The 25058-nt window shown below is 42.4% G+C and overlaps 1 protein-coding gene and 1 long non-coding RNA gene across 4 annotated transcripts; one reads left to right on the forward strand and one right to left on the reverse strand.

Annotated features, from left to right (window-relative positions):
- Positions 1-1394: 1394 nt before the first annotated feature.
- LOC125437138 lies at positions 1395-2306 on the reverse strand. Its single transcript, XR_007245140.1, has 2 exons — positions 2092-2306; positions 1395-1997 (listed from the first exon to the last, which is right to left on the reverse strand). It is a non-coding gene; the product is annotated as an uncharacterized LOC125437138 (long non-coding RNA).
- A 45-nt stretch (positions 2307-2351) lies between these two features.
- On the forward strand, positions 2352-24653 carry ACER2 (alkaline ceramidase 2). Of its 3 annotated transcripts, none has more exons than XM_048503726.1 (6): positions 2352-2696; positions 10041-10155; positions 12296-12437; positions 14983-15120; positions 17553-17690; positions 19501-24653. In XM_048503726.1, the coding sequence occupies exons 1-6, from the start codon at positions 2589-2591 to the stop codon at positions 19685-19687; spliced, it is 828 nt and encodes a 275-aa protein (XP_048359683.1). In that variant the 5' UTR covers positions 2352-2588; the 3' UTR covers positions 19688-24653. The 3 variants fall into 3 exon arrangements, with proteins under 3 accessions (XP_048359683.1, XP_048359685.1, XP_048359684.1); XM_048503728.1 differs by lacking the exon at positions 2352-2696 and adding an exon at positions 2817-2833; XM_048503727.1 differs by lacking the exon at positions 2352-2696 and adding an exon at positions 5971-6114.
- Positions 24654-25058: the final 405 nt, after the last annotated feature.

Genomic DNA, 25058 nt, shown 5'->3' on the forward strand with positions numbered 1-25058 from the left:
CCGGGCAGCTTCTTCCATGAAGTTCTTCCTGCCGCCCAGTTTCACAGCAGATAGTACAACAGAAGGACCGCATTTTAGGTACAGAAAGTTCTCCTTATTTTGTTCTACATGTAAAACAAACACAACTTCCTCTTCCCATCAAGGAAGTGTGACAAATATTGTGGAAAATATCTCATTTTCAAAATTGGATTGCACTGATTATGTCTCAGCGGCACAGGCCATTCTTTTCTATTATTACTGTTCATAGTTTTCCGGCCTTTGCAAGCATATACAACTGGGCCAATGATGTCTTTTTCTTTTAGCTCATTCATAACATTAAAACAGGCTCCCTCCTTAAATATTTTCCCGAAGAGTGAAAAGTAGTTGTAAAAGTCTCCTTCAGATTAATTTAACGCCAATAATATGGAATAATCGAATGGATACAATTCCGCTCTGCATCTGGGCACACAACATTCCAGATCCTCATGGATGCCTTTGTCTGCAATGTGACCCCTTGGCTGCCATTGCCTGCTGCTAGTTTTTGAAAACAGATTATTTGTTTTAAAAAGTAGTATTGGTTCAATTGTTTAAATCCCATATCCAGGACTCATGTTTGATGGTGCCCAGCAACATGAATGTGAGTCACTTTTCATTGGTAAATCTGCCAGTGTGGGCCGCACACTACTTCCACCGCCAGATTCCCCCCTCCACACTACCACAGATGGGGCTCTTAGTTTCATTACAACACAGAACCATAAGCAGGTAGCAAGGCAATAGAAGAACAGAAGAAGAGTTTGGATGTACAGCCCACCTTTCTTCCCTGTGAGGAGACTCAAAGGAACTTGCAAACTTCTTTCCCTTCCTCTCCCAACAGAGACCTTGTGAGGTAGGTAGGACTGAGAGAGTTCCAAAGAACTGTGACTAGCCCAAGGTCATCCAGCAGACTTCTTGTGTAGGATTGGAATGTGATATATACGCACATAAGTCTCTAATAAGTGAGTCTTCACAAACGAGACTGTGTTCCCTTTGAAGCCTGGATGGAAGAGTCCTAGGTTCAGTGTGTGCAGGTTGTATAATTTGCATTTGGAGAAGTGTCTTTCCCCTTGGAAGCAAGATATAAACCTACTGCCACAACGTTCTGGGTGTCGACTATACAGGTGAGTTTACTCCTACACACCAGATCTCAGAGGATACTATTAACAGGTAAACAATTTGTTTGTACAAATTTGTTAGTACAAATTGTTTAGCTGTTAATATTCTTGTAGGAATGAGGCAGTAGAAAAAAAATAGCTCATAGGCAGAGCAGAGGGAGGGAAAAACCTCATTTTTGAGCAAAACCAAAGCAACGTCCCCTTCCTGCCAGATGACACATATCATGAAACAAAACAGACAAAACCCACAGACAAAATCTTGTAGGGCTTTTGTATTGGGGAATATTTACATAGGCAAGCTTTCAAAAATCGCTCCCCACCCACTGTTTATGGTACCAGACTGTTTTACCCGTCCCCCAGTTGGTCACTTAACTGTGAACAATGTTTAGATCAGGCTAGAAAACTAGACTATGAAATATGCAGCCTATACATGGGGGAGGGCTGGGTAGATGGTACTTGGATCCTACCACTTCAGCCTGGAAGTGAGATCGTTTTGGAAGGTTAGTCGAGACCTCGGAAAAAGACGCCTGTATTAGATCTTTCCTTCCAACGTGCTATCTTGCTACATGAGGCAGAACATTTAAAGAACAGCTAAAGGGTTAAAAACTTATTTGCTCCTCGATTTGTAACCCAAAGCGGTACAACCCGGCAGTGTGCCCCTTTCTTTCTTTCTTTCTTTCTTTCTTTCTTTCTTTCTTTCTTTCTTTCTTTCTTTCTTTCTTTCTTTCTTTCTTTCTTTCTTTTGCAACGTACGCTGCACTCCTCGCGCAGAATTCGGGTTTAAATACCGCTGATGCATAGGCTCGCATTGCAGCAATATTATATGTTGCGCTTCCAGGACTCGCAAATTAGTTCATTTGGGAAAAGCTGAAAAACAAAGCAAAATGCAGCAGGCACTGAAGAACACCGAACAGGAAATCTGCACATGAAAAGAAAAACCAATGCACTCAATAGTATTTACCCCCCGATGAACAGGCAGGGGTTTGTAGCCCCGATTCCTTTACCACTACGCTTTTTTCAACTCTGCCACCCCCGAAACTTTGTATTTGCAAACGGGCTGAGTGCACAGCCCGCCCCCGCACTTTCTTTCGGAACTAAACACCGGTTTGCTTTATGGCCTCTTACTCCCGAGTAAGGGTGCGTGGGAGCATAGGGGGGGTGAGCGTGTCCAAAAGAGGCAACACGTGACAGCCGATCGCTCCGGCGCAGGCGTGCCAGAGACCAGCCCGGACAGGCGGCCAGATCAGCTGTCTGTAGGCGTCCGCTTGGACGGGCTTTGAGAGCGCCCCAAAGGAGGCAGCGGCTGGTCGGGTGTCCAACAGGCTGCAGGCGAGCAGCTGCCAGGGAGTGGTGTATATTTGGCTGCAGCAGCAGCACCAGAGGGAGGAATTGGCGGTGGCGGCCCTCCTGCATTGGTCTGTCTTGGCCCTGAGCAGCTGAGCCTAGGGGGCTTTAGTCATGATCACCCTCCACTTGTGGGATCACCTGCGAGCCGGCAGCTCCGAGGTGGACTGGTGCGAGGATAACTACACCATCGTGCCCACCATTGCCGAGTTCTACAACACGGTGCGTATCCGGAGCGCAGAGCCTCTCCTCCTCCCGGGGCGTCCAGTTTCTCAGACACTCAGTTGCACCACGCGCGGAGCGCGATCCTGTATAGAGGCGCGCTGCCAAAGGGTTGCTCTGCGAATAGGTTCGAACAGGTATAAAGGGGTTTTGCATGGGTTTTGGGGGAGCTCAAGTTCAGACAAGTTGCCGGGCTTGGGGTAAAGCACCGTATCAGGTATCTTGGTTGCGAAGAGGAGTATTTAATAAACACGGATATTGCTCAAATCATGTCTACAATACTGCTAAGCGCATTAAGGCTGGTATTTTGTGGTCTCCAATCTGGGGTTAAGAAGTGCTCAACTCACGGGGTCGTTCATTGGAGTTAACATGTTTATGGCTATATGGGTAGATCGTGCACCCCAAAGTTTGGCCTGTTGAACACCGTGGGGCATTTGTTCGTTGATTATGGCTATTTATATTTCATATTCCTTTCTATTGGGAAGCTAAAGTGCCTTACAGTGTTGTTCTCCCCTCTGTAGTGTCCTCACAATAGCCCTAAGAGGTAGGTTAGGCAGAGGGAGAGCACGATGGGCCTAAGAACACCTGGCAGTCTGCTGGGGCAGAACAGGGATTTTGGAACTTGTTGCTGAGATCCTAGTCTGACACTCTAATAACTAATCCCACATAGGATTGAGCTGTGCGTAGTACACTATTTCATCTTTTGAAGTGAGAAAAGAGTGGACTCTTTTCATGGGTCTTCAGTCACAGGGTATGCATAAAACTCTGGCACAGACACCCACCCCCTTCCTTCCACATAGGCACTGTGTTACTTAAGCTTTGCAAATGACCTCATAAAAATTGCACGCTCATAAGCATTTTCATTAGTCATCTCTTTGTGCATACCTGTGTAACCTACACATGGAGAGCCTGAAAGAAAAGGAATTAGCTTGCTTCCCATTTTCAGTGCTTTTACTCCTTGTTCGCAGGCAGGTAACTATTGTTTTCGCCGGTGACACTTTCCCAAAACTAGCAAGGACAGAAGGGTGCTCCTCTCCAGTGGAAATTGTTCTGTACTCTCCTGTCTCTCTTGCCTCCTGTTCTCTTTCGACTAGAATAAAAGTCAGTTGCCAGGGCAGTGCTGATGCTTCAGTGTTGTCAAGATTACTTTCTTGCAGTCCAGGTTCTGTGCCCATTTAGGTCAGTTTTCATGGAATGTGAGCCGCAACTGCGTGCAGAGTTGTATTGTAAACTGCCGTCTGGTATCTGGTTGTTTAGTAATTTCAATCCTGCCCGTGGGAAGACTGTCCTAAAGGCAGCATCTGGTCCTCTTCCTGAGGCTAGAACTGTCCGTTCCTTGCTTATTAATGTTAATTACCTGAGGGTGAAGCAGGTCACAGGAGTGATAATCATAAAACTCCAGCAAAACTTCATTCCTTCTTGCACTTTATGCTTCAGTTTGTGGTTACATACTCTTTGATGTAAATGTGCAGTTTCAATCCAGGCTGTCAAATCCTCTGTCCTTTTGAATGGCTCCAACCCTGGAGCTGAGAATATCTCTAACCTCAATTCAGTAGTAGTATCTGCCGGCTCCAAACTTTCCTGTTTCTTTCCTACTGCATTATTTTCGTTTGAAAGCACATCTGAGTATGTTTTCTCTACCTATTTACTCATCTAAATCAGTGCAAGATTGTACAGGATAATTCTAAGGATATCTACTCAGAGGGGTTTACTTCCAGAAAATACACTGATGTCAGTCCAAGTAGTTGCTGTTACTCAGTGTAATTAAACTTAATTTTTTAAAAAAGTTGTATAAATATTTTGTATGGTGTTTCTGGCCAGAGCCAGGATGTCAAATTGATTTTGAAATGCTATTATTTATACTAGAAAATGAGTTTAGAAGTATATACAGAAAAATAAGTAAAACTCAGAAAACATATGGTCCTAGGCAAGAAACGAAGTATGCAAAAATGCAAGCTTGTTTTCTGGACAGCCATTTAAACTTCTTCAAGCGGAGAAAAAATTCCATATTATTAGGAGAGCTCAGTCTCATTTATTTTTTAAAAATTAGCAAACCAAACACATTAAAGTACAGAGGATGTGGCTGCAGGGCCATAGATCAAAAACTGTTCACATCATTGCAGCAATTTATTAAGACATGTTAGTACCAAACTGCAAGATTTTAAACAAAGATGTTCATATATTATAGTCTACCAGAATTTTAAAAAATTTCCTCTGTAGCAATGAATTATCAGATGCATTAAATCTTCACAGGCCTTTCAGTGAAGGAGAGTCATTGGGCAGTAACCGATTAAGTCTGTAATCCTTCTTTAGGATAAGATGGGCTGCCGGCTCTATCTCCATTTCAGTGTTGTCTTCTTCAGACTTAGTCCTATATATTATAGACAAAGCGCAACTAATGACAATTCATATCACTCATTATAAACGATGACAAAATAATCCCTACTTTATGTATCCCAGATACATCAGCAAATTTTCAAGCTTCAAATAAGCAATAATTGAATGATACCACTTACAGGCCTATTATATACATGATAATCAAAGTAGAATTGTGAATTAGCCCCATCAGAATTAGGTTGAAGTTGTTTGTATGCAGTGTGCCCAGCCTAATAACTTGCACATTAAAAGCCCCTGGGAGACATTATATCTTCTAATGAAGTGAGTAAACACCTATCAGTTCTGCAGTGTCTTGTAGTACACATGCTAAATTAGTTTGTGTTTACCTTATGCAGTGAGTTTCTGGCAGATTTTCTAATGAGACTGGCCCTCTGGTCTTGTCATGGGAAATTACCACCTTTTTTGTTTGGATGTTAAAGCCAGGCATCTAGCAATAAGAAGTGGACTAGTTTCCCTGAGTGAAGTAAGAGGGCAGAGGGAAGAGGGAGAATTCAACAGAGAATTGAACACAGTTCTGTGGAATGTTATATGATTTTTGGTTTTGGCTTAAGGAAATAGGTGGCATTCTCCACACATGAGTTGGTTCCCAGAACTCATCACACATGGCAACGTCCTATATTTTTTCAGACATGGCATTATTCTGAAACAAGATGAATGCATTAATCTTTAAAGCAATGGGAGTGATCTTTCCAGTCCAACTTCATACCTGCTGAGCACATTTAGGTTGCCAGTTTGCTAAAATGTTAATATCTTTTCATTGGGACTATGGACTGAGAGATCTTGTGCCTCAAATAGAATTCAAGAATTGTCCTTCAGATTTAATAGTTTGGATGGAAAACACATTAAGATTTGAATACTATTCTTATAAAATGATTCTTTTAGAGGTAATTTTCTTCTGCTCTGGCTCCTGTACCTCTTTTTGGCTGCTCAAGCCATGGACTGAGAAGAAAGCAACAGATTTCTCTCATAGACTGAATTAGAAGCTCTGATCACAGTCAGAACAGGACAACCTCCAAACCAGGTGAGCTGAACAGAGTTGCTGTAGCTGTGCTCTCGAGTATACCCCAACAGAAGCTGGAAAAGCACACCCCAAAACACTGTTTGGAGAAAGCTTCCTGGTCTGTTCTAGCCTGCTGATTATGAGCACTGACCATTTTCAACACATGGCTCAAGACCGTGATGAAGCTTCCACCCCTTCTACAGGTTGGTTTGGTGCACGAAAAGGCAGGGATGATCAGTTCCCACAAAATCGAATATTAAGTCTGGATGACAAACTGATAATGTATTTATCCATGAGCCTTTCACCCTACCGTCAGAATTCCTCTCTTTCATCAGGCACACCATGAGAGAAGAGATGCAGAGTCTTTGCCTTCAGTGTGGCTTCAGTGCAAACGAGGCTCCATCCAGTTTTTCCTCCTCCCCCATGAAAGCTTGGGTGGAGATCCCACAGTCAGAGGGCAGACTTCTGCAGCCCAAAAGGACTAATTTAACAGGAAAAGAGGGAGAGACTGTCCATGTCAGGAAATGGAACCTCGTGCAGAAAGTGGTTTAGATGACAGAGAAGAGGGAGAATTCCTCTCTGTGACAAGGAAGAGGAAGATATTGAAGTTCCTGAGCAACCAGACGTCCAGTTTGGAAGTTACATTCATTAGTTTCATCCCTCGCTAAGCGACACTTGAAGCCTATTAAAGAGATCCATCTGAAGTGGCTAACGATGAAAACCTTATTCCTGGCCATCACATCTGTGAAGAGGGTGTCAGAGATTTCCATCAAACTTGAACTTTGCATATTTAACAAGGATAAAGTGACATCAAGAAATGGCTCTACATTCCATCCAATGGTGAATTCTGTTTTCCACAGTTCTTGAGATCAGTTTGCCATCCTTTTGTCAGAACCCCTAACCCTAGCCCAAATCATCCCCCAAATAATAATACACAGTCTAGACGTTGGAAGAGTCTTAAAGGCATTCATGTGCAGAATAAAACATATCAGAAAAACAGACTCAGCAAATATGGTTGGGAGAATGTCTGCAACACACACACACGCGCACGCATACATAGGAAAAACCTTTCCAAACATAGCTAAAATGGGAACAGATGCCATTATAATGTCTGTATTCAATAATTCTGCATTTCTCTGTGTGAACCATCTTGTCTTTCTAGTTGCTGCGGATTAAAGTTCATCACTGCAACCTGGTGACCAAGGGTGCGGGCAAATATTTCATAGCTTGGGTGGGTCCCCTGTACAGTTCAGTAAGCACACCCATGTTGAGCAGTTCTTGCTTACCCTAGCCAATGTTCATAAGTTTGTCTAAAGTAATGTGCTGTGCTTCCATAAAGATAAATGCTTCAGTATCCAAGAAACCAGATTTTTACCAAAAGCAATAGTAGACAAATATGCAAAACCATTTTTCTGAACTGTACATATGTGTTTATTTTGCATAACTTATTTTGCTCCTACTAGTTGTGGAGAAAGCAGAAAGATGAGTAATACAGAACAGCAGGTAAAGGGGAAATAAAAGAAAAATATAATGTATTGTCGAAGGCTTTCACGGCCGGAATCACTTGGGTGCTGTGTGGTTTCCGGGCTGTATGGCCGATTCTAGCTTAACATTCTCTCCCTGGCCGTTTCACACTGCCACAGACGCAGAAGCTATTGAAAGCGTCAGGAGAGAGAATGCTGCTAGAACGCGGCCATACAGCCCAGAAACCACACAGCACCCAAAAGAAAAATACATTCTTGGTATGTACTGGAAAGCCAAACTAGAATTGTAGGATGTGTTAATGCCAAGGTTTGAGGTAAGCATTTGAAAGCCCTTTCACTGGGGGTATGTTATGGAAGCACATGCTTAAATAACTATAATTACTGGGGCTGTAAAGTGCTTAGCGGGACTGAATTATAGTGTAGTTACAAGTTAGTTCATTAGTTCTTCCCCCTTTTCTGGCAGCAACTTCCCAGTTGGTCAGTTAGAACCTATCATGAAAGGCAAAAGTTCATTTAACTGAAGTGGTAGGGACTGGTCTTCGGTTTATAGGTGCAAAAGCAGAACCTCTGGTATGGAGTGATAATTTCTCTCCCCCAGCCTTTCCCAGGAAGCATAAATGAAGTTTGCAACAGTATGCTGGTGAAATTACATGTTTGGGCCCCAGATTGAGTCAGAGAACTGTTTGTGTAGTAGCAGGCAGTGACCTTTTAGGTAAATACTACATGGCTTCTACATTTGTTGGGTGTAGCTAAAGATCTTAAGCAGCAATAGCCTGGGAGCATTTTCTGCCAGTTGAAGTTAAGGGGTATCTGATGCTTCATGTTAAAAAACAAAAATATTTACTGCTCCAAAAAAAGGTGTTTTGTTCTCTTTAAAATTCACAGAACCAAAAGATGGTAGAAATAGGTCTGAAGTGGTTAGGTGTTAAAACTAGCTTTGCAAATGAAATGTATAGACCTACTTTATTAAGTAAAGCTTTACTTTAAATCAATGGTTCCCAACCTGGAGTATGTGTACTTCCAGGGGTACGCGCCAAATCTTTTGGGGGTACACAAAAAAAATTACATAATGGGTTGGCTAATATGGCGGTACAATTTTTGGGAAATGGGTTGCCAAAGGGTATGCAAGTAAAAAAAAGGTTGGCAACAATTGCTTTAAGTAAATAAATTATTTTTCTTTTATAAGTTGTTGCTACCTTTCTTTGAGCAGTCCACTGTGCTGTTTTTTAAGGACCCCCTCCCCCCAATCCAAAGAAGCTCTTTTGCAGAAGTCCTGGCTGAGTGTAACCAGGTTGACCCCAGTACCTGCCCCAAATCCCTTGGGGGAGGGGGTCCAGTCTAACAAGGGTACCCACCCACTTAGGCCACCATATCACCAGCAAACAGATAGGCAGGTTTTATGTTAACTGTGGTTTGGGGACTACTAAACTAGATCAACCAAAACTTTGTTTCCAGAGTTTGGACAAGTTAACTTTGTTTCGTAAGGGCTTAACCACCAGGTAAAGTTAGAATCTGTGACAAGAACTTCACAAATTAAGGCCATGCACACTTTACAGTTGCTCCTAGCTAGCAAACATTCGTTTGCTACATACTACATGTACATTCGTTGCTAAAAGGAGAAATAAGTAACACTAATATTACTCATACTAATATTCTGTCCCAGTATAGACAAAAACAAATTGGGCCTCTTCAAACTGATCTAAGGAAGGCTGTCTTCATCATGGAGGGAACGGTGTCTTTCTGGAAAACATCCTAATCACAGAAAGTGGGCCCTGTTTTAGAGGAAAGCATGCCAAATTATCTCCTGAACAAAAATCGCAACTAAACAGAAGGCAGACTTGCTATCCTGAATAGCTCTTATAAGATGTACCTTTCACTGTTTTTGTAAATGTGAATGCTGTCTTGGGAGAGTCTAGGCCAACCTTTTTAGCAAGTGTGCTATGAGTTCTGCTCAGTGAATGAAGGAGTACTCCTCCAGAACATGTTTCTGTGAATAGTTCTGTGAATAGGGGGTGCAGTTCTTGACTATGATCTTCTGAGCAGGGTGGGATGGTTTTGCTCTGTCAGGCCCCTGAGCCTTTTGGCATGTGACGGTCATGTCACTTGTCTCCCTTCACTGCTGCTGCTACATGCAAAATATTCCTCACCATTTGCCTTGGACAGAGTCCTACCCAGGCAATCAAATAGTTATTTTTCAAATAATTATCTTTAAAGGGTAGCTATTTTGAAGAATGGTTGTACTAGTATGCAGAATACGTATTATCCGCAGGTTTTGTGGAAAGGGGCTTAATCATCTTGCCACAATTGCTGCTGGGTCCTGCTCAATAAACTCAATAAACCTTCTGACTCAATAAACCTTCTGACTCAATAAACCTTCTGATGATCGAAATAAAAATTATCATACAAATTTATTTCACCATTCCTTCGAGCTTTTTTAATACATTTATTTCATTTCCCCCCTAGATAAGCAACATCTTATTTTTTGTTTTGCCACCTATATGTATGTGCTTGTTCCGACAATATGCATCCTGCTTCAACAATGGAATATATTTAATATGGACCCTGCTAGTGGTGGTTGGTAAGTCCTTCTATGTGACTGTGCATATGTGATTTGAAAACAAAGGAAAATACAATATTCTGAAAATGGAGATTAGCACTAGGTAATAGTGGAAAAATTGTTTCCATATTTGCCATAAAAACTTGCCTGACTCAGAAGACACTTATATCTGTTTAGTACATTGTTATTCCATTCACCTTCCAAGGACCTCATAAACATGGTTCTCTTTCCCTCTATTTTGTCCTTACAACAACCCTGTGAGGTAGCTTAGGCATGGCTGTATATTGGCTCAAGGTCACCCAGGAAGCTTTCATGGAGGAGTGGAGATTCGGACTTGGGTCTCCCAAATCCGAGACCCATTATGCATAGAACACTTACCTTGGGGCTCTTCAGTGTGCAGTGGATTTGCAGTGGGGTCTCCTCATGGTTTTTTGTTTACATGCGAGGAGGCTGTCCCTGCTAGGTGTGGGGTTTCTCTGCAGGGGACTCTCCGGGCCTCTCTTCAGTTCTCTTAATATCACCCATCCACCTATTCTTAAAGCCATAGATCATAAAATCACTTTTTCTTAAAGCCACAGACTCACTACACCTGGTAGTCAAAATTGCTGGCTTTTAAACTGCACTTCTATCCATATTCCTGTTCCAAAAATAATCCCCCCCCCCAAAAAAAAAAAAAAAATGAAAGAGCAAAGCAATTCCTTGGCCCACACTCTGCCAAAAAAGGGGGCATTTTTGTGCAAGAACCCTGCTATAAACAGTATTTTCCTCCCCCCTAAAAACTTTCTACTGCTGCTGCTTCCTTCAGAGGACAGAGTGGCTTGTGATTTCCAAGCACTCTGTTTTTATTATGTTGAAATATTGATCTATCCACATGTGCGTTTTGTCTAATCCAGGGGTCTGCAACCTGCGGCTCTCCAGATGTTCATGGACTACAAATCCCATCAGCCCCTGCCAGCATGGCCAATTGGTCTAATCCCATGTGAAATGAACTTGTTCTCTTTAACTTGAAGGAGCCAGCAACATGGAAGGGGGGAAGGGGGAGATGTGGATCGCAGAGCGAGGGAGATGGAAAGCTGGCCATGTCCGGGGCAAAGCTGTGTTCACTGAAGAGTCTTTGCACTCTGGCAGCAAAGCAAATTAAACGTCGCGCTAAAAGTAGTCTTTTTTTTGCATGGAGAGAATGGAAAGTGAAAACGGGGCTCCAAGAAACAGGTCCATACTAGAAATCTTACTGCAACAAACATTTGCCCCCTTCACACACCGGACACTTTCTGCGTAATCAACCCTAGTCTTTACATTCTAACCAGTCCACCATACTGGCTCTGAACTTCTGTTTCAGTTTTGATCCTCTCAGTATAGTTTGTTGTAAATAAGATGGTGTCAGTTGCCATGGATTTTGTGAGCTGCAGTAGCCCTGCCTTGGCTGTAAGCAGCAAGAGAAGGTTAAACGTCTCTGCTTCCTGTTTTGTTTGTCCCCCCAACCCACACTTCCAAAAATACAAAAAACCTTCATGAGCAATGAGTGGAAGAGACTGGAACACTTTAAAGAGTAGTATGAATGCCATAACAGGGAAGGTTCTGCTGCTTGTTCATGCAGAGATTTTCTTCCCAGATTTTGATAGGGGGAACGTAAAGGGAAATGTGATTCCCAAGATACACAAGGCCCAGGGTTTCATCCACGTTAGGCCGAATCAAGAGATATAGAAATGTATTCCTTGTTCTCTGATTGAAAGATTTTAATAGTATAACCTATATACTGGAATACTCTGAATAAGAAAAACCCTGGCAGTACTTGAGTCAGTACCAAAGAACGGCAAGTGGCATGCTTCTAGAATGGCTTTCTCTTCCCTCTGCTATCTAGTGCATCTTTTCATACTGCCAGCAAAAAAATTACGCAGGATCACTTTGAGATTCAATCCAAACGCTTTTAGAAATGCGATGTGTTCATTTTAAATCTTGGTTATGCAACTTGTTTGCTTTTTTGGCACACACAAGCGCATAATATATAGTTCCAGTTATTTGTTACTCACAAGTAATTTTAATTTCCCAACATCCTTCATCCATGCAACAACATCTGTTCTTGTTGAAGCTTACTGAGAAGAATTTTTGTAGCTGTATTGTAAGCTGGAATGACTCTTTATTTTCAAATGTGTCCTCCTAGGAATTGGATCAGTCTACTTCCATGCTACGCTCAGTTTCCTGGGTCAGATGCTTGATGAACTTGCTATACTTTGGGTTTTGATGTGCGCTCTGGCCATGTGGTTTCCCAGAAGATACCTACCCAAAATATTTAAAAAAGACAGGTAATGTCTTAAGTAATGTTAATTGCTTATTGTGAACAACCCTCAGGGTACAGTCAGCAGTAATAGACAAGCTCAGCAGTTCCAACCTTTTGGACCTTTGGGGCACATTTGGAATTCTGACATAGCATGATGGCACAGCCACAAAATGGCTGCCACTGGAGGCAGAACCAGCCACAAAATGGTTGCCACAGGATAACTTCAGTAACACATTGTAGATCCTTATGCTGTGGTGGCAGCTACTGTCAAAGCAGCAGTTTAAAAAATCTGCACAGCCAATTAAGCCCTATCTGGCTCCACCCACTTCCTAAAAATGCTTGACAGGTGTCAGAAAAGGTGTCAGTATTTTCTGGCACCCATGGGCACCATGTTGGGACCCCTGGACAAGATCTCCCCTTGTCAGTGTGGGAATACTGGGGAATGTAGGTTAAGAATACTCAGCGTTCACATGGATCAACAATGAGTCTCATTGGACTTTCAGCGTGGTGTAGTGGTTAAGAGCAGGTGGACTCTAATCTGGCAAACCAGATTTGATTCTCCACTTTTCCACATGAGCAGTGGACTCTTATCTGGTGAAGCAGATTTGTTTTCCCACTCGTACATTCCTGCTGGGTGACATTGGGCTAGTCACAGTTCACTCAGACTTCTTTCAGCCCCACCTACCTCATAAGTTGTCTGTTGTGGGACTGGAGAGAGAAGGAGTTTGTAAGCCCTTTTGAATCTCCTTACAGGAGAGAAAGGGGGAGGATATAATTTCAGTCTCTTCTTCTGCAAAGTTTGCCTCTATAACCTAGAAAATATGCCTCAGCTGCTTTTACGGCACCCTGAGGTTCCTAGCCAGACAAACAAATGTGGTCAGGGAATCTTGAAGGGTAAAGAGCCTTAAACTGCCATTCTTTTGCCTTCATTCTAGCCTCCTTTGTTGGCATAAAATGAATAACATCTTTACTTTTCTGACTTCCTAAAATCATCTGTTTGTGATTTGTTTCTGTTTACTGGTTAGCGTCTCATTTTTCAGAGTGCCCTGACTTGACCCTTCAACCAGAATGCTGCTCAAAAAGCTTGCAGCATAGCTTTCTGGAGCTTGCTGCTGTCAGCCTAGTCTTGTGACTTGTATGATCCTTGTTTATGCCTGTGGAATTCTGCACCGGGTGCTTGTGTCAAAATGCTGACACAATCTGCTTTTCCCACCCACCTTCAAATCTTAAACGAATCAGAAATCCTCCTTTGAGGTTGCATACAGAGTTTGAACACGCGATTGGATGGCAGCTGCACAAGGTTTTGTGTTGCTGGCACTAAATTGTTACAGAAGGATTTTGAAACCAGCAGTGAAACCCTTCAGCCATTTTACTGCTGTTATTCTCAAGAGGAACGATCCTTGTACATTTTGCAGTTGTATAAATACACCGTAGTGCAAACTTCCCCCGTTGCCTAAGTATAAAGGAGATGTGACTGAAGAATATCTGCTGTGAAAAGTAGTGGGAAGTTTTGCAGCTGCTTCCTTTGAAAGGGGTGTGAACTGGATTTGATTAGTGTGCTTCCTCCACGTTAGCCAATATATGCATGTATGTTGCATCCCTTGCCTGTACCTAAATATAAAGTGTGAGATGAAAGTCGGCTATCTGAAACTGCCTCTTCAGATAGGGTTGTTAACAAGGTTAAACGTTTCCCTTTTCAAACTCCCTTTCTTGGTAACAAAGGAAAATCAGAAGAATCTATCAATGGTACCAGTTAGGATGCTGTGAAGGGCTTCAATTGAAGTTGGATTAATCCTGGGAATCCCAAATAGATTCTCAGCTACAACAGGGGGCCCCTCCCCGCAATTATTGTTGAGAAAGCTCCTTTGCCATCAATGTGCTTTAAACTCCTCCCATAGAATTGTATCTTGTTTTCTCCCAAGTCTCGGATACTAGAAAAAAAATGTGTAAGAGGCTCCAAAAGTTGGTCTGGTGGAATCTTCCTGACCCAAGGGAATAAAAATTCTGGCAGAATTTTATTTGCATCCGCTGCGCTACCCTTCTGCCTAACCTGCTCTCGTCCAGCCCTTCTTGAACTCACAGGAGAAGAGGAGAGCTTGTCATCCTCTATGCAACCTTTCCTCCTAGCCTGCTTCCTCCAGCCCTCCTTGTAGGAGGAGGGCTTATCTGAAAGACTCATGAGGGAGGAGCTATCCTCTAAGGATCAATGCCTGAGGACACCCCCCCCCCCCAAGTATCTTTCAGGTTTAGCGATTCACAAGGGCTGTACCTCACCACTTAAAGAATCACTGGGAGGTGGGATGGGGTGGGTTGGTCTTGAGGACTGAAAGGGAGCCATTAATTCAAGGATGTTTTAGCAAGCACTTATTCCCCTCCTTTTTTTTAGTGACAATTTTTTGAGTTGGGTGGAACATTTCCAGGCTCCTTTGAAAGAGAGGGCAGTGTTTCAATGGGTTATATGGTCGCTATCAACAAATGCAACCTCAGTTTACTGTCTTATGTTGACATTTGCTGCCTCTTCTGATTTAAAACCTGAGTAACTTTTAAACATGTGTCTTATTGTTATTCAGAGGCCGATTTAAAGCAGCAGTGGGGATCCTTTCTGGTGTAACGACTTGCCTTGCCTTCATTAAGCCGGCCATCAATAACATCTCGCTGATGACAATGGCTATTCCCTGTACCGTGCTACTAATTGCAGAGCTTAGAAGGTGGGTAGCTGTCTTGTCTCTGTCTGTTTTGCATGAAGCAGTTCGGCTTTGTGAGGGTGTTCAGTGGGGAGCCCCAGGCATGTGACATCTAAATGAGGAAATAACTGTCATGATTGCATCTCTGGTGGTCTTCTATTTCTCTTTGAAACGCATCTCGCCACCAAAGCAAGGCAGAGTCATGGAGCTAAAATGCACCCACAGGCTTTACTTCCCTTTCTTAGAGCATAAAGATTTGTTCTTAGGGAGCTACAAAACTCTTTTAGATAATTTTTGGCTACAAAGAGCCCTGCCCTGGATGGCCCAGGCTATCCCAATACTATCAGGTCTCAAAAGCTAAGCAGGATCAGCCCTGGTTAGCATCAGGATGAGAAAACTCTTAAGAAAGTCCTGGGTTGATATGCAGAGGTAGGCAGTTACGAAGGGAGGCAAAACTGTGCCCAGGACATGAACTGCCCACACACCCTGCCCCACCCTGCCCCTGACACGCCCCACCCCCAACACATGACTGCAAAGGCGGCGCTTGGGGCGAACTGCCCCAAGTATCCCCATTGCATCTCTGCCTCTAGAGGTAGGGAAAAATATCTATGTTCATCTCTTACCTTGCAGATGATACAACAGTGATTGGTCTCATTCGAGACAACGATGAAACCGCATACAGACGGGAGGTTGAACAACTAGCCTCGTGGTGCCACTGGAACAATCTAGAACTGAACACACTTAAAACCGTAGAAATGGTGGTAGATTTCAGGAGAAACCCTCCCATCCTACCTCCTCTCACAATACTAGACAACACAGTATCAACAGTAGAGACCTTTAAATTTCTAGGCTCCATCATATCTCATGACCTGAAATGGACACCCCTAATATCAAAAATGTCATTAACAACGCCCACCAAAGACTGTTCTTTCTGCGCTCACTCAGGAAGCTCAACCAGACCAAGGAGCTGCTGATACAGTTCTACAGAGGAATCCTTGAGTCTGTTATCTCCACCTCTATAACTGTATTGGTTTGGTTTCTGCAACCCAACAAGATGCGACACAGACTTCAGAGAATAATCAGAACTGCAGAAAAAACAATTGCTGCTAACCTGCCTTCCATTGAGGACCTGTATACTGCACGGGTCAAAAAAAGGGCTGTGAAAGTATTTACTGACCCCTCGCATCCTGGACATAAACTGTTTCAACTCTTACCCTCTAAACGTCGCTACAGAGCACTGCACACCAAGACAACTAGACATAAGAACAGTTTTTTCCCGAATGCCATCACTCTGTTAAACAAATAATTCCCTCGATAATGTCAAACTATTTATTATATATTTATTATATAATTACTGCACTACTTTTTTCATCATTCCTATTACCCATCTCCTCCCAATTATGACTGTATGACTATAGCCTGTGCTGACATTTCATTTTATTTTATGATTTTACATTTTATGTTTTTATTACTATTGATTGTTTCCTGATTGCTTACTAGACCTATATGACAATCATTAAGTGCTGTACCTTATGATTCTTGACAAATGTATTTTCTTTATGTACACTGAGAGCATATGCACCGGAGACAAATTCCTTGTGTGTCCAATCACACTTGGCCAATAAAGATTCTATTCTATTCTATTCTATTCTATTCTATTACCTCGAGAACCTTACTGGCTCACCATAAGTTAGCTGCAACTTGACAGCACTTTCTGCCACCAGAACAAACCAACAAGGCTATCCCTCTAGACTTAATAAAGAAAACAAATGTAGAATCTGTGGCAAGGCCTCCCAGTGAGCATCTTTTATCTGCCATTTGGCAACTTTTGGGAGGAAGTGTGTTGTCAGAAGCCTGTCAGGTCTAAGTTTTGGAATAGGGATGAAACAATTTTGTTCTCTCACTTTTTGGAAAATGATTTGTTTTTCCTGAACTATTATAAATTGAGCCAGGGGCTGCCAGCTGTTTGTGAGGGGAGTCGGGGGAATTGAGGCTGAAATGATGCAGCTTCTACAGTGTGGTTGACCCAATAGTGTGAAGTGGCAGCAGTGCATGTCATGTGGTTCTAATCATGCCAGGGAATTTCTTTTGCATCTTAACAGCCTTTTATTTATTTGCATGTCACCAAGAAGAAGAGGAAGAGTTTACATTTATACCCCTTTTTCTCTCCTGTAAGGAGACTTTCCCTTCCTCTCCCCACACAGGCACCTTGTGAGGTAGGTGGGGTTCAGAAAGTTCCAAAGAACTGTGACTAGCCCAAAGTCACCCAGCAGGAATGTCAGAGAGTGGAAGCAAATCTTCTTTACCAGATAAGAGTCTGCCACTCATGTGGAGGAGTGGGGAATCAAACCCGGTTCCCCAGATTAGAGTCTACTTGCTTTTGACCACTACATCACGCTGGCTCTCTCTTACCAACCTATGTAATTATTTCACTTTCCTCCCCCTTTTGCTTTCAGGTGTGATAACTTGCGAGTGTTAAAGCTGGGACTCTTTTCTGGTCTTTGGTGGACGCTGGCATTTTCCTGCTGGATCAGTGACAAAGTATTTTGTGAGATCTGGTCATCATTCAACTTCCCCTATTTGCACTGTGTCTGGTGAGTCCTTTGTGCTGGTTTTCAGACGAGCTCATTTTTTCACTGTTTCCCAGGGTCGGGTGGCCAAATAGAGAATTCAGTCACTGCAGGAACCAACTCTGTTATAACATTAATATCTGCATGAGTGAAGACTTGGTGTTGGAGCACATGCGATTCTAGGTTAAGTCCTGTTTTCTCCAGTGATACAATTCCATGCAGCTGTGTTTGCTTGATGCTGCAGACTGCTACTGATGGGCAACGTAGATGCAGAGGCGCAGTGTGTTTTTTCCGCCCCCCCCCCCCATGCCACCCCGCAGCGCCCCCACCCTGTTCCCCTTCCCACACTTACCTACGTTCCTTTTCTATTTCTAGTACTTTTTGAGGCTGAAAAAAGCAGCCTCTTCTCAGTTCAGGGAAAAAACTGCCTGATGAACTATACTTCCCAGGAGACCTTGTGAGCTCCAAGGTCTCCTGGGAACTGTAGTTCCTTAGGCAGTTTTTAGCCTGAACTGTAAATAGGCCGCTTTTTTCAGCCTCAAAAAGTACTAAAAAAAGAAAAGGAACGTAGGTAAGTGTACGAAGGGGGGCAGTGTGGGCGTGTGCCGTGGGAGGGGTGCTGTGGGGGAGGCGTGGGGAAAAGAGGGAGGGGCCATGGGGCGATTTTCCACCCCCAGGCGTGCGCCTGGTGCATGACGCACCCCCGCCCTGCCCTCTTGGCACTCCGCTGCTGTGTAGATGGTAGTGGAGGAAATGGATCAGTAGTCTGACTCTGTATAACTTGGGCTGTCTCAGAGATACATAATTACAGCAGTGAGAATGCTGGGAGAGCACTTTCCTTGCATTTTGTACACACTATGCACTAACGGCTGTTCGAAGCAGAGTTGCACCCTTCTGAGTCCACCGAAGTGGGCCTATTCCCCATTCAGGATCCACTTCAGGCTTCCCCTTCTCCGGCTGATTCTGCCCATGCTCCCCACAGAGAGTGAAGATTGGCTGATCCCAACGATGTCACTAGGTGACACTCTTCCCCTTCTTACAAAGGGGTTTTTTGCTACTGTTCAAAAAGTTGATATTATTGATTTATTTGCAAATCAGGCACCAGGCCAAAAAAAAAAAAAGAATGACTGAACATTCATGCTTCGCTTTAAATGTGTTTTTTAAAAGAAGAAAGTCACTTATCAGAAATGTGTGGTGGGAGCAAAGCAGAGTTTTGGATCAGTGTTTGGTGATGCAATTAATATTCTTGTCAAAGGGATTGTGAAAAATGAGTAGCAAGCCCTGATATCCAGCTGTCTCTGTATGCAGCCTTAAGACATGCTTATTTATTCATAGCCAAGCAAGAGAAAATACTGCATTGATGTTCTTGGGACTTCACAGTGATGAATAAGCATGCATCTGTCCATGTGTACAAGTCTACATCAAAGTTCTCAGTGAAGGTCTTATTTGCTACATTTATATTCTGCACATCCTCTGTCTTTGACTGTCCTGATGATGCCTCCTCAGCCTACAGAGAGAAGGCAATCAAACCAAAAATTGCCAAAGCAAACTTTTGTTAGAGGGCATGTGTGTGGGAATCCTAGTTTCACAAAATAACCACTGTTAAAATAAACTATAGTTTTACATTATGTCTGACTTGAACCGATATAAGGCAAGTCTGTGTGAATATTGCTCATCTGTGTCACAGGTATGTGCCCCATGCAGATTTTCCAAGTTACTTATTCATGTCAGCTCTGATCCTGTACACCAGGGGATAATTTTATTTTGGAAGGGGAATCTGAAGTCTCCTTTGATCAGAGTGCTCTCTTTACCTTTTGTTTCTCTTCTCTCTTAGGCACATCCTCATCTGTCTTGCCGCTTACCTGGGCTGTGTCTTATTTGCCTATTTTGACGCCGTCTCAGAGATCCCCGAACAAGGCCCTGTCATTAAATTCTGGCCCAGTGAGAGGTGGGCATTCATCGGGGTTCCTTATGTCACGCTCCTTTGTGCTCACAAGAAATCACCGCTGAAGATCACATGAAGTTTCATACTTGGAGATGAGGCCATGGAACTATTTATTACTACTCTCTTCCTCTCAAAACTCTGCGATTCTGTTCAGGGGAAACCACAAGGACTGTTCTCCGTTTCTGACATAATCACATGCCGCGTGCAGACATTTTTGGAGCAGGCAGCAAGATCTCTTTGTTGTGGAACCGGGGAACCAAAATCTCCCTTTTGTTTGGGTGGCTTTGGAGCTTTTGTATTTAAAATCTGCATTAGTCCTAGGTTTTTTTTGTCTGGCCCTTCTTAAATTTCTGACATGGAATTCTCTGGATGTAGTACACAGAAGTAGGCATTATAAGAAAAGTGTGGTTGCAGCCAAAACCAGCAGCCTTATGTCATCTCCTCCTCTCTTGACAGGACATTACAGAATACTTGACGTCACGTCGCATCATGAGGTCCGATTTCCCTATCCCTTCCCCAATTATTTTCATTGGCTGCTACTTGCAACAGGGCAGCTTAAAATATACTCATGTCATGTCACACATTTCGTTTTCTTTCCTCCAGTGGCATTTAGAGGAGGGGACATAGGGCTGCTGTTTTGTGTAGCAGATCTGAGAAGTCTTAACTGTGTTTCTTAGAGACTTCAAGGGTAAATTTATACTTACTGTTTCATTGTGACTGACAGATGCATTGCAAGCTTCAGCTACTATTGAAGGGTTTTAAAAACACCCGTTTGTGGTGGGTACATGCCTCTGACACATTTCTATTTATATTAACTACATTACTACAAATCTTATCTGACCTCTGGTTAGAAACTCCTTGGAAAACAAATGTAAACACTTCAAGAAGCCTGTTCCTTCTCAGTTATGTAATTCAATTGCTTCTCTACTTAGCCTGGAAATATATAGTGGATTCTGCCATACATTTAGCTCTGAGATGGGATCAGCTCTCATTGCCTGTGACAGTAGAGTTACTAACTATTTGATTGGCCCCAGCTCCAATACCTTAAACAGCAGCTTTGCCTGCAGGCATTAGCAGGTGGTATAGCTGATCTCCATGGGGTGAAGTGTTGCTTGCAGACCAAGTTGAGGATGGGAGGCAGAAGAGCAAAATTGGCCACTACTTTCTAGTCATTTAGCAGGTCGACTTGACAAGGCCATTACCAAATGGGTGACTACTTGGTAAATGATCTTGGATGTAGGAACTGACATGGCTTTTGCATGTTGCTTGGCTTCCCCAGCCATTGGTGTTTTGCAAGACATTGAGAATTTATGCTCTGTTGCTGACAGTAATGGCAGGAGTGTAAATATGTACATCTCTCTATGCCTTTAATACTCCTCAGTTGCTCCTCATTCTAGAGCATATCATTGAGCGCAGTGCTTTGGTGCGTCAGCATTTCATACACATAGATTATACTGATGCAACCTCCATGCTGTCATTGTCATTCCTGGAAAGAGATTAATGTAGTGATTAATCTATGTGAGCTTTGGGGAAAAAAGCAATTCAACTTTATCTATGTTTAAATCCTTGGTTTTTCGCAAGCAAAGTATTTTTGGGAGGAGTGGGAATGTTAAGTATTCTGTTTGCTATATGCTAATATAAACCACAAGTTTAGACAGCATTTGCTGGGGGAGCTTTATGATATTTGGGCCCCCTTTTTGGCTACATTTCGTTCTCAAGGACAAGTTTACAAGAAACTACACTGAAGTCATGAAACCTGTCTTAGCTTCAAGGCAGCAGGTTATGAAGCTCATGTGAAGGAGTGATATTTGCAGATTATCTCATGCTTTAAAACATACAATCAGGATACATTCTGATTCAGTATTACTCAGATTCTAGTGCCAGTTTAACTAGTGAAAAAATGCAGGCTCCTAACTGCTGCCACCATTTCAGCTGCAAGAGCTGAACAGCTTATTCCTGTTTAAATGCTCACCAAAACTGGGTTTTAAACTGAGTTTCATAAAATACTTAATTGTAAAGCTGGATTTTATGCCACCTGCTGGATTTCTCTTACAAAATGCATAACTTTTTTTATATACAACAACCTGAGATCCAAGCTGGGTGTCTGATGGACCAATATGGATTTCTACCTGCTTGATTGCTACAGCAGATGATGTAGTCAGGTTGAGAGGTCAGGGTTGTTCCCCACTGGGAATGTTGACTCCTATAGGACAGAACTATGTAGCTCTGCCCCATGGGTCATGTGAAATCCTTGCAGGCAAAAAATATCTAATTACTTGCCTACAATGGAAAAGGATTGGGCAGGATCTCGTCCTATGTTCAGACTGTGCGTATACTTTGGTGTGATACACTGCGTCATTTCAGGGAGAGTCAGCTGCCGGTCTAGGGTGTTTTGGTGGCTGCAGATCTCAGGTTTCTTGCATGGCTGGCAAATTGTGTTTTGTTCTGTTTTTTCCCCCCTAGCATATTGGTTAGCTTTTCTTGACCAGATTACTATAGCCTTGTAATATATTAGCAATTGCAAGTGCCTTGGGCACCAGTCCCCATTCAACATTTGAAAGTGTGTGTTCATGTTGTGAAGATATGCATGAGTAGATGTAAGAGATCCCAGTGCTGAAGTCTGTCCCAGTCTACGTGCATTTCTTGCCAGTTGGCCTTGGTACAGAGCACATAGAAGGACATGCAGGAAGCTTTTCCAAGCCGTATGAGTGTTGCTATAATCTTGATCTTTTCTTCTGTCCCCTCCCTGGAAGGCTTTCCCAGTGTTCCTCTCCATGATTTGCTGGCTGGTTGCATATCACTGTTTTTCTTTGTGATAGTCTTGGTAGCCTGATCCTTAAAAAATTGCCACTTTTTGCTAGGTAGAAGGGACCAAGTAAGGTAGAATCAAAATAAACCATCAACTGCTTCAGCCGTTGCTAGAGTTTCACAATTTTATATATATATATATATATATATATAAATCAAAGGGCAGTCTTTCTGAAGATTTTGAGCATTTCCTGAATGCTTTGTTATCAAATGCTTCCTTTTTCTTCTTCATATTCTGGTTTCCCTGATACCTCATCTGAGTATAGCTGGGAATCCCATTTTAAGAAACGAGCGCACAATATGTTAAAGTGAACAGAAAACATTAGCTTAATCTTGTTTAAAATTCCTGCAGGTGCAAGGATTTGTTGGCAGAACTGACTGCCAGCTTCCAATTACAGCCTGACATGACTCCTCCCCCAAATGCTGCTCCTCAGGAATGGGGGGCTCTCAGGATTAATTTGGGGGAGTCAAAGATTTGCTATGGGCGGAGAACATTGGTGGAAATCACCTCCCTGATGTATATGGAAGCTTTAGATGGAATTAACCCACAAAAATAATAGAACCTACTTGGGTGTAAGCTATAGATTTTATCCATATGCTTTTTTTTTTTAGGGGACTGCAGTCATATGTTTGGGAATGTTACCTACTATAAGAACCATGCTTAGAAACTCTTTAAAATGAAACCAAAGGAAAAGCTTTTCCTAGTTTGGGCGAGGGAGATACGAATTTACCTGGCTTTCAGGATAATGTTACATTTGCTTTTCACGGTAAACCTGTGGTATGAAACCCTTTTTTGTTTGTTTGTTACGGTTGGAGCGTTCTATGTATCTTCACCAGTTTGTGTTAATAATGTTTATAATGTTTGCCAGACATTTGCTGTAATACTTTTCTCTTTTCCTTGATGCATACAAAATAGCTACTATGAATCTCTTAGGATGATGAGAGTGTCCGTTGGCTAATAGCAATGATGGGGATGAAGCCAAATTGTTAAAAATCCAGTTGGGTTCCAAATCCTCAAAACATTTTTTTCATGACCAAACGGGCAATCAAATGTTTTCCTTGCAAGCTCAGTCTGAAAAATGGATTTCACAGAGGATGTGAGGTGGAGAACCACAGGTACGAAAGAATTCCATTGTCCAGTGATGTTTTCCTTTCTGTATTTTATAGTGGGGGAAATGCTGGTGGAATGTGTGCTTTTTCTTCAGTGTATTGTCAGTGTTGCTGTTCACGATTATAGATATATTGTATTTCAAAACTGAGTTAGTGGGTTGGGTACATAAAGGCTGCTAAACGAATAAACAGGACTTTTCACATTCAACGTTCCAACAGAAAAATAATTCTGAGTTTGAATAGAAGGTACTTATATATATTTTTCACATGGGAAAAGAAGCTTCCCGCGTACAGGTTTCCCCATAATTTCTCTATACAATCCCCCGATCAACAGCTAAATATTGTTCCATAGTTGCTATCTGTGTATCAGGTTTTCTGAACTCCGTTTCATTTTTTTAAGTCTCCAGCCTCTTTCAGTGTAAAATAAGCCTTTCCCCATATTCCTCCACAACAAAAGCAGTAGAAACTTTATTTAAAAAGAAAATGAGAGAGAATCTGATGTACAGATTAGAGCATTATAACAATATTCAATTGCTTATTTTTAACAGGCCATTGTTGGTGGAGGGAGGAAATGGCAACCTCAGTAATAGGCAGGAAAAATGACTGATATGCAGGTGGGACTGGAGGAAATCCAGACTTTCCCACTCACACAGCTGTCATCCGGGCTTTGCTGTGATTTTCCTTTAAAAAATGGAGCAAACCAACTTTGGGAAAGATTGGAGAAAAGCCAGAGAAGCATCAACCAAGTGCATGAATGACTACAATGTTGTGGAGAGAGTTGGGAAGCACTTCCTAACAGCATGAAATCCAGGGCATGTGGAAACAGCTTTAATTCTTTAAAACTGAGAAGCTTAACAGCTTGATCCTCTATTGGACTTAGTTTTTTTGGTACATATGATTTAGTCCATTTAATGAACTTCATTCTGATTTGAGGGTATGGTAAGGGTGACCACCTCCATAAAGGTATTGAAAGTCTGCCTGTGGTTTTATCCTATGATGTTAACATTTTAATGTTGACCTGTGTAATGCTAATTTAATGCATTAACAAAATATTCTGTACAAAAATGGTGGTGAGCGATTGTAAATTTTTAATATTTTTGCTGATTTAAAAAATGTTTAATGGATTGGCTGCAGTTTTACATTCCTAGGGTTTAGCAAAACTGATTCCCCCTCCCCCCCCAAACTGCTGTTACCGTTTTCATTTCTGCACACATGATGATTTGTGATCTTTTGTTTTGGGTATTGAAAGCTGTGGCTTGGGGAAAAGCTTCACTTAGCAGAAGCGGGAAATGGAGAAGATTTTATCTCCTTCCTGTTTCATGCTGCAGCCCCCATTCTACTCTCCATCACTGGAAGAGGAATCCAGTAGCCAAGCCAGTGATATCAAAGAGGTTTTTGTTGATTTTGTGTCCATATTGCATCAGGGTTTTTCTTTTCCACGTGTACTTTGCTCCCTCTATGACGCATCAATCTTTCATAGCTGTTCCTCTGTTATTTTATGGCTGATTAAAAAAAAATCCTGGATGCAC

This window comes from Sphaerodactylus townsendi, linkage group LG07 (assembly GCF_021028975.2).
Source record: "Sphaerodactylus townsendi isolate TG3544 linkage group LG07, MPM_Stown_v2.3, whole genome shotgun sequence".
Classification (NCBI taxonomy): domain Eukaryota; kingdom Metazoa; phylum Chordata; class Lepidosauria; order Squamata; family Sphaerodactylidae; genus Sphaerodactylus; species Sphaerodactylus townsendi.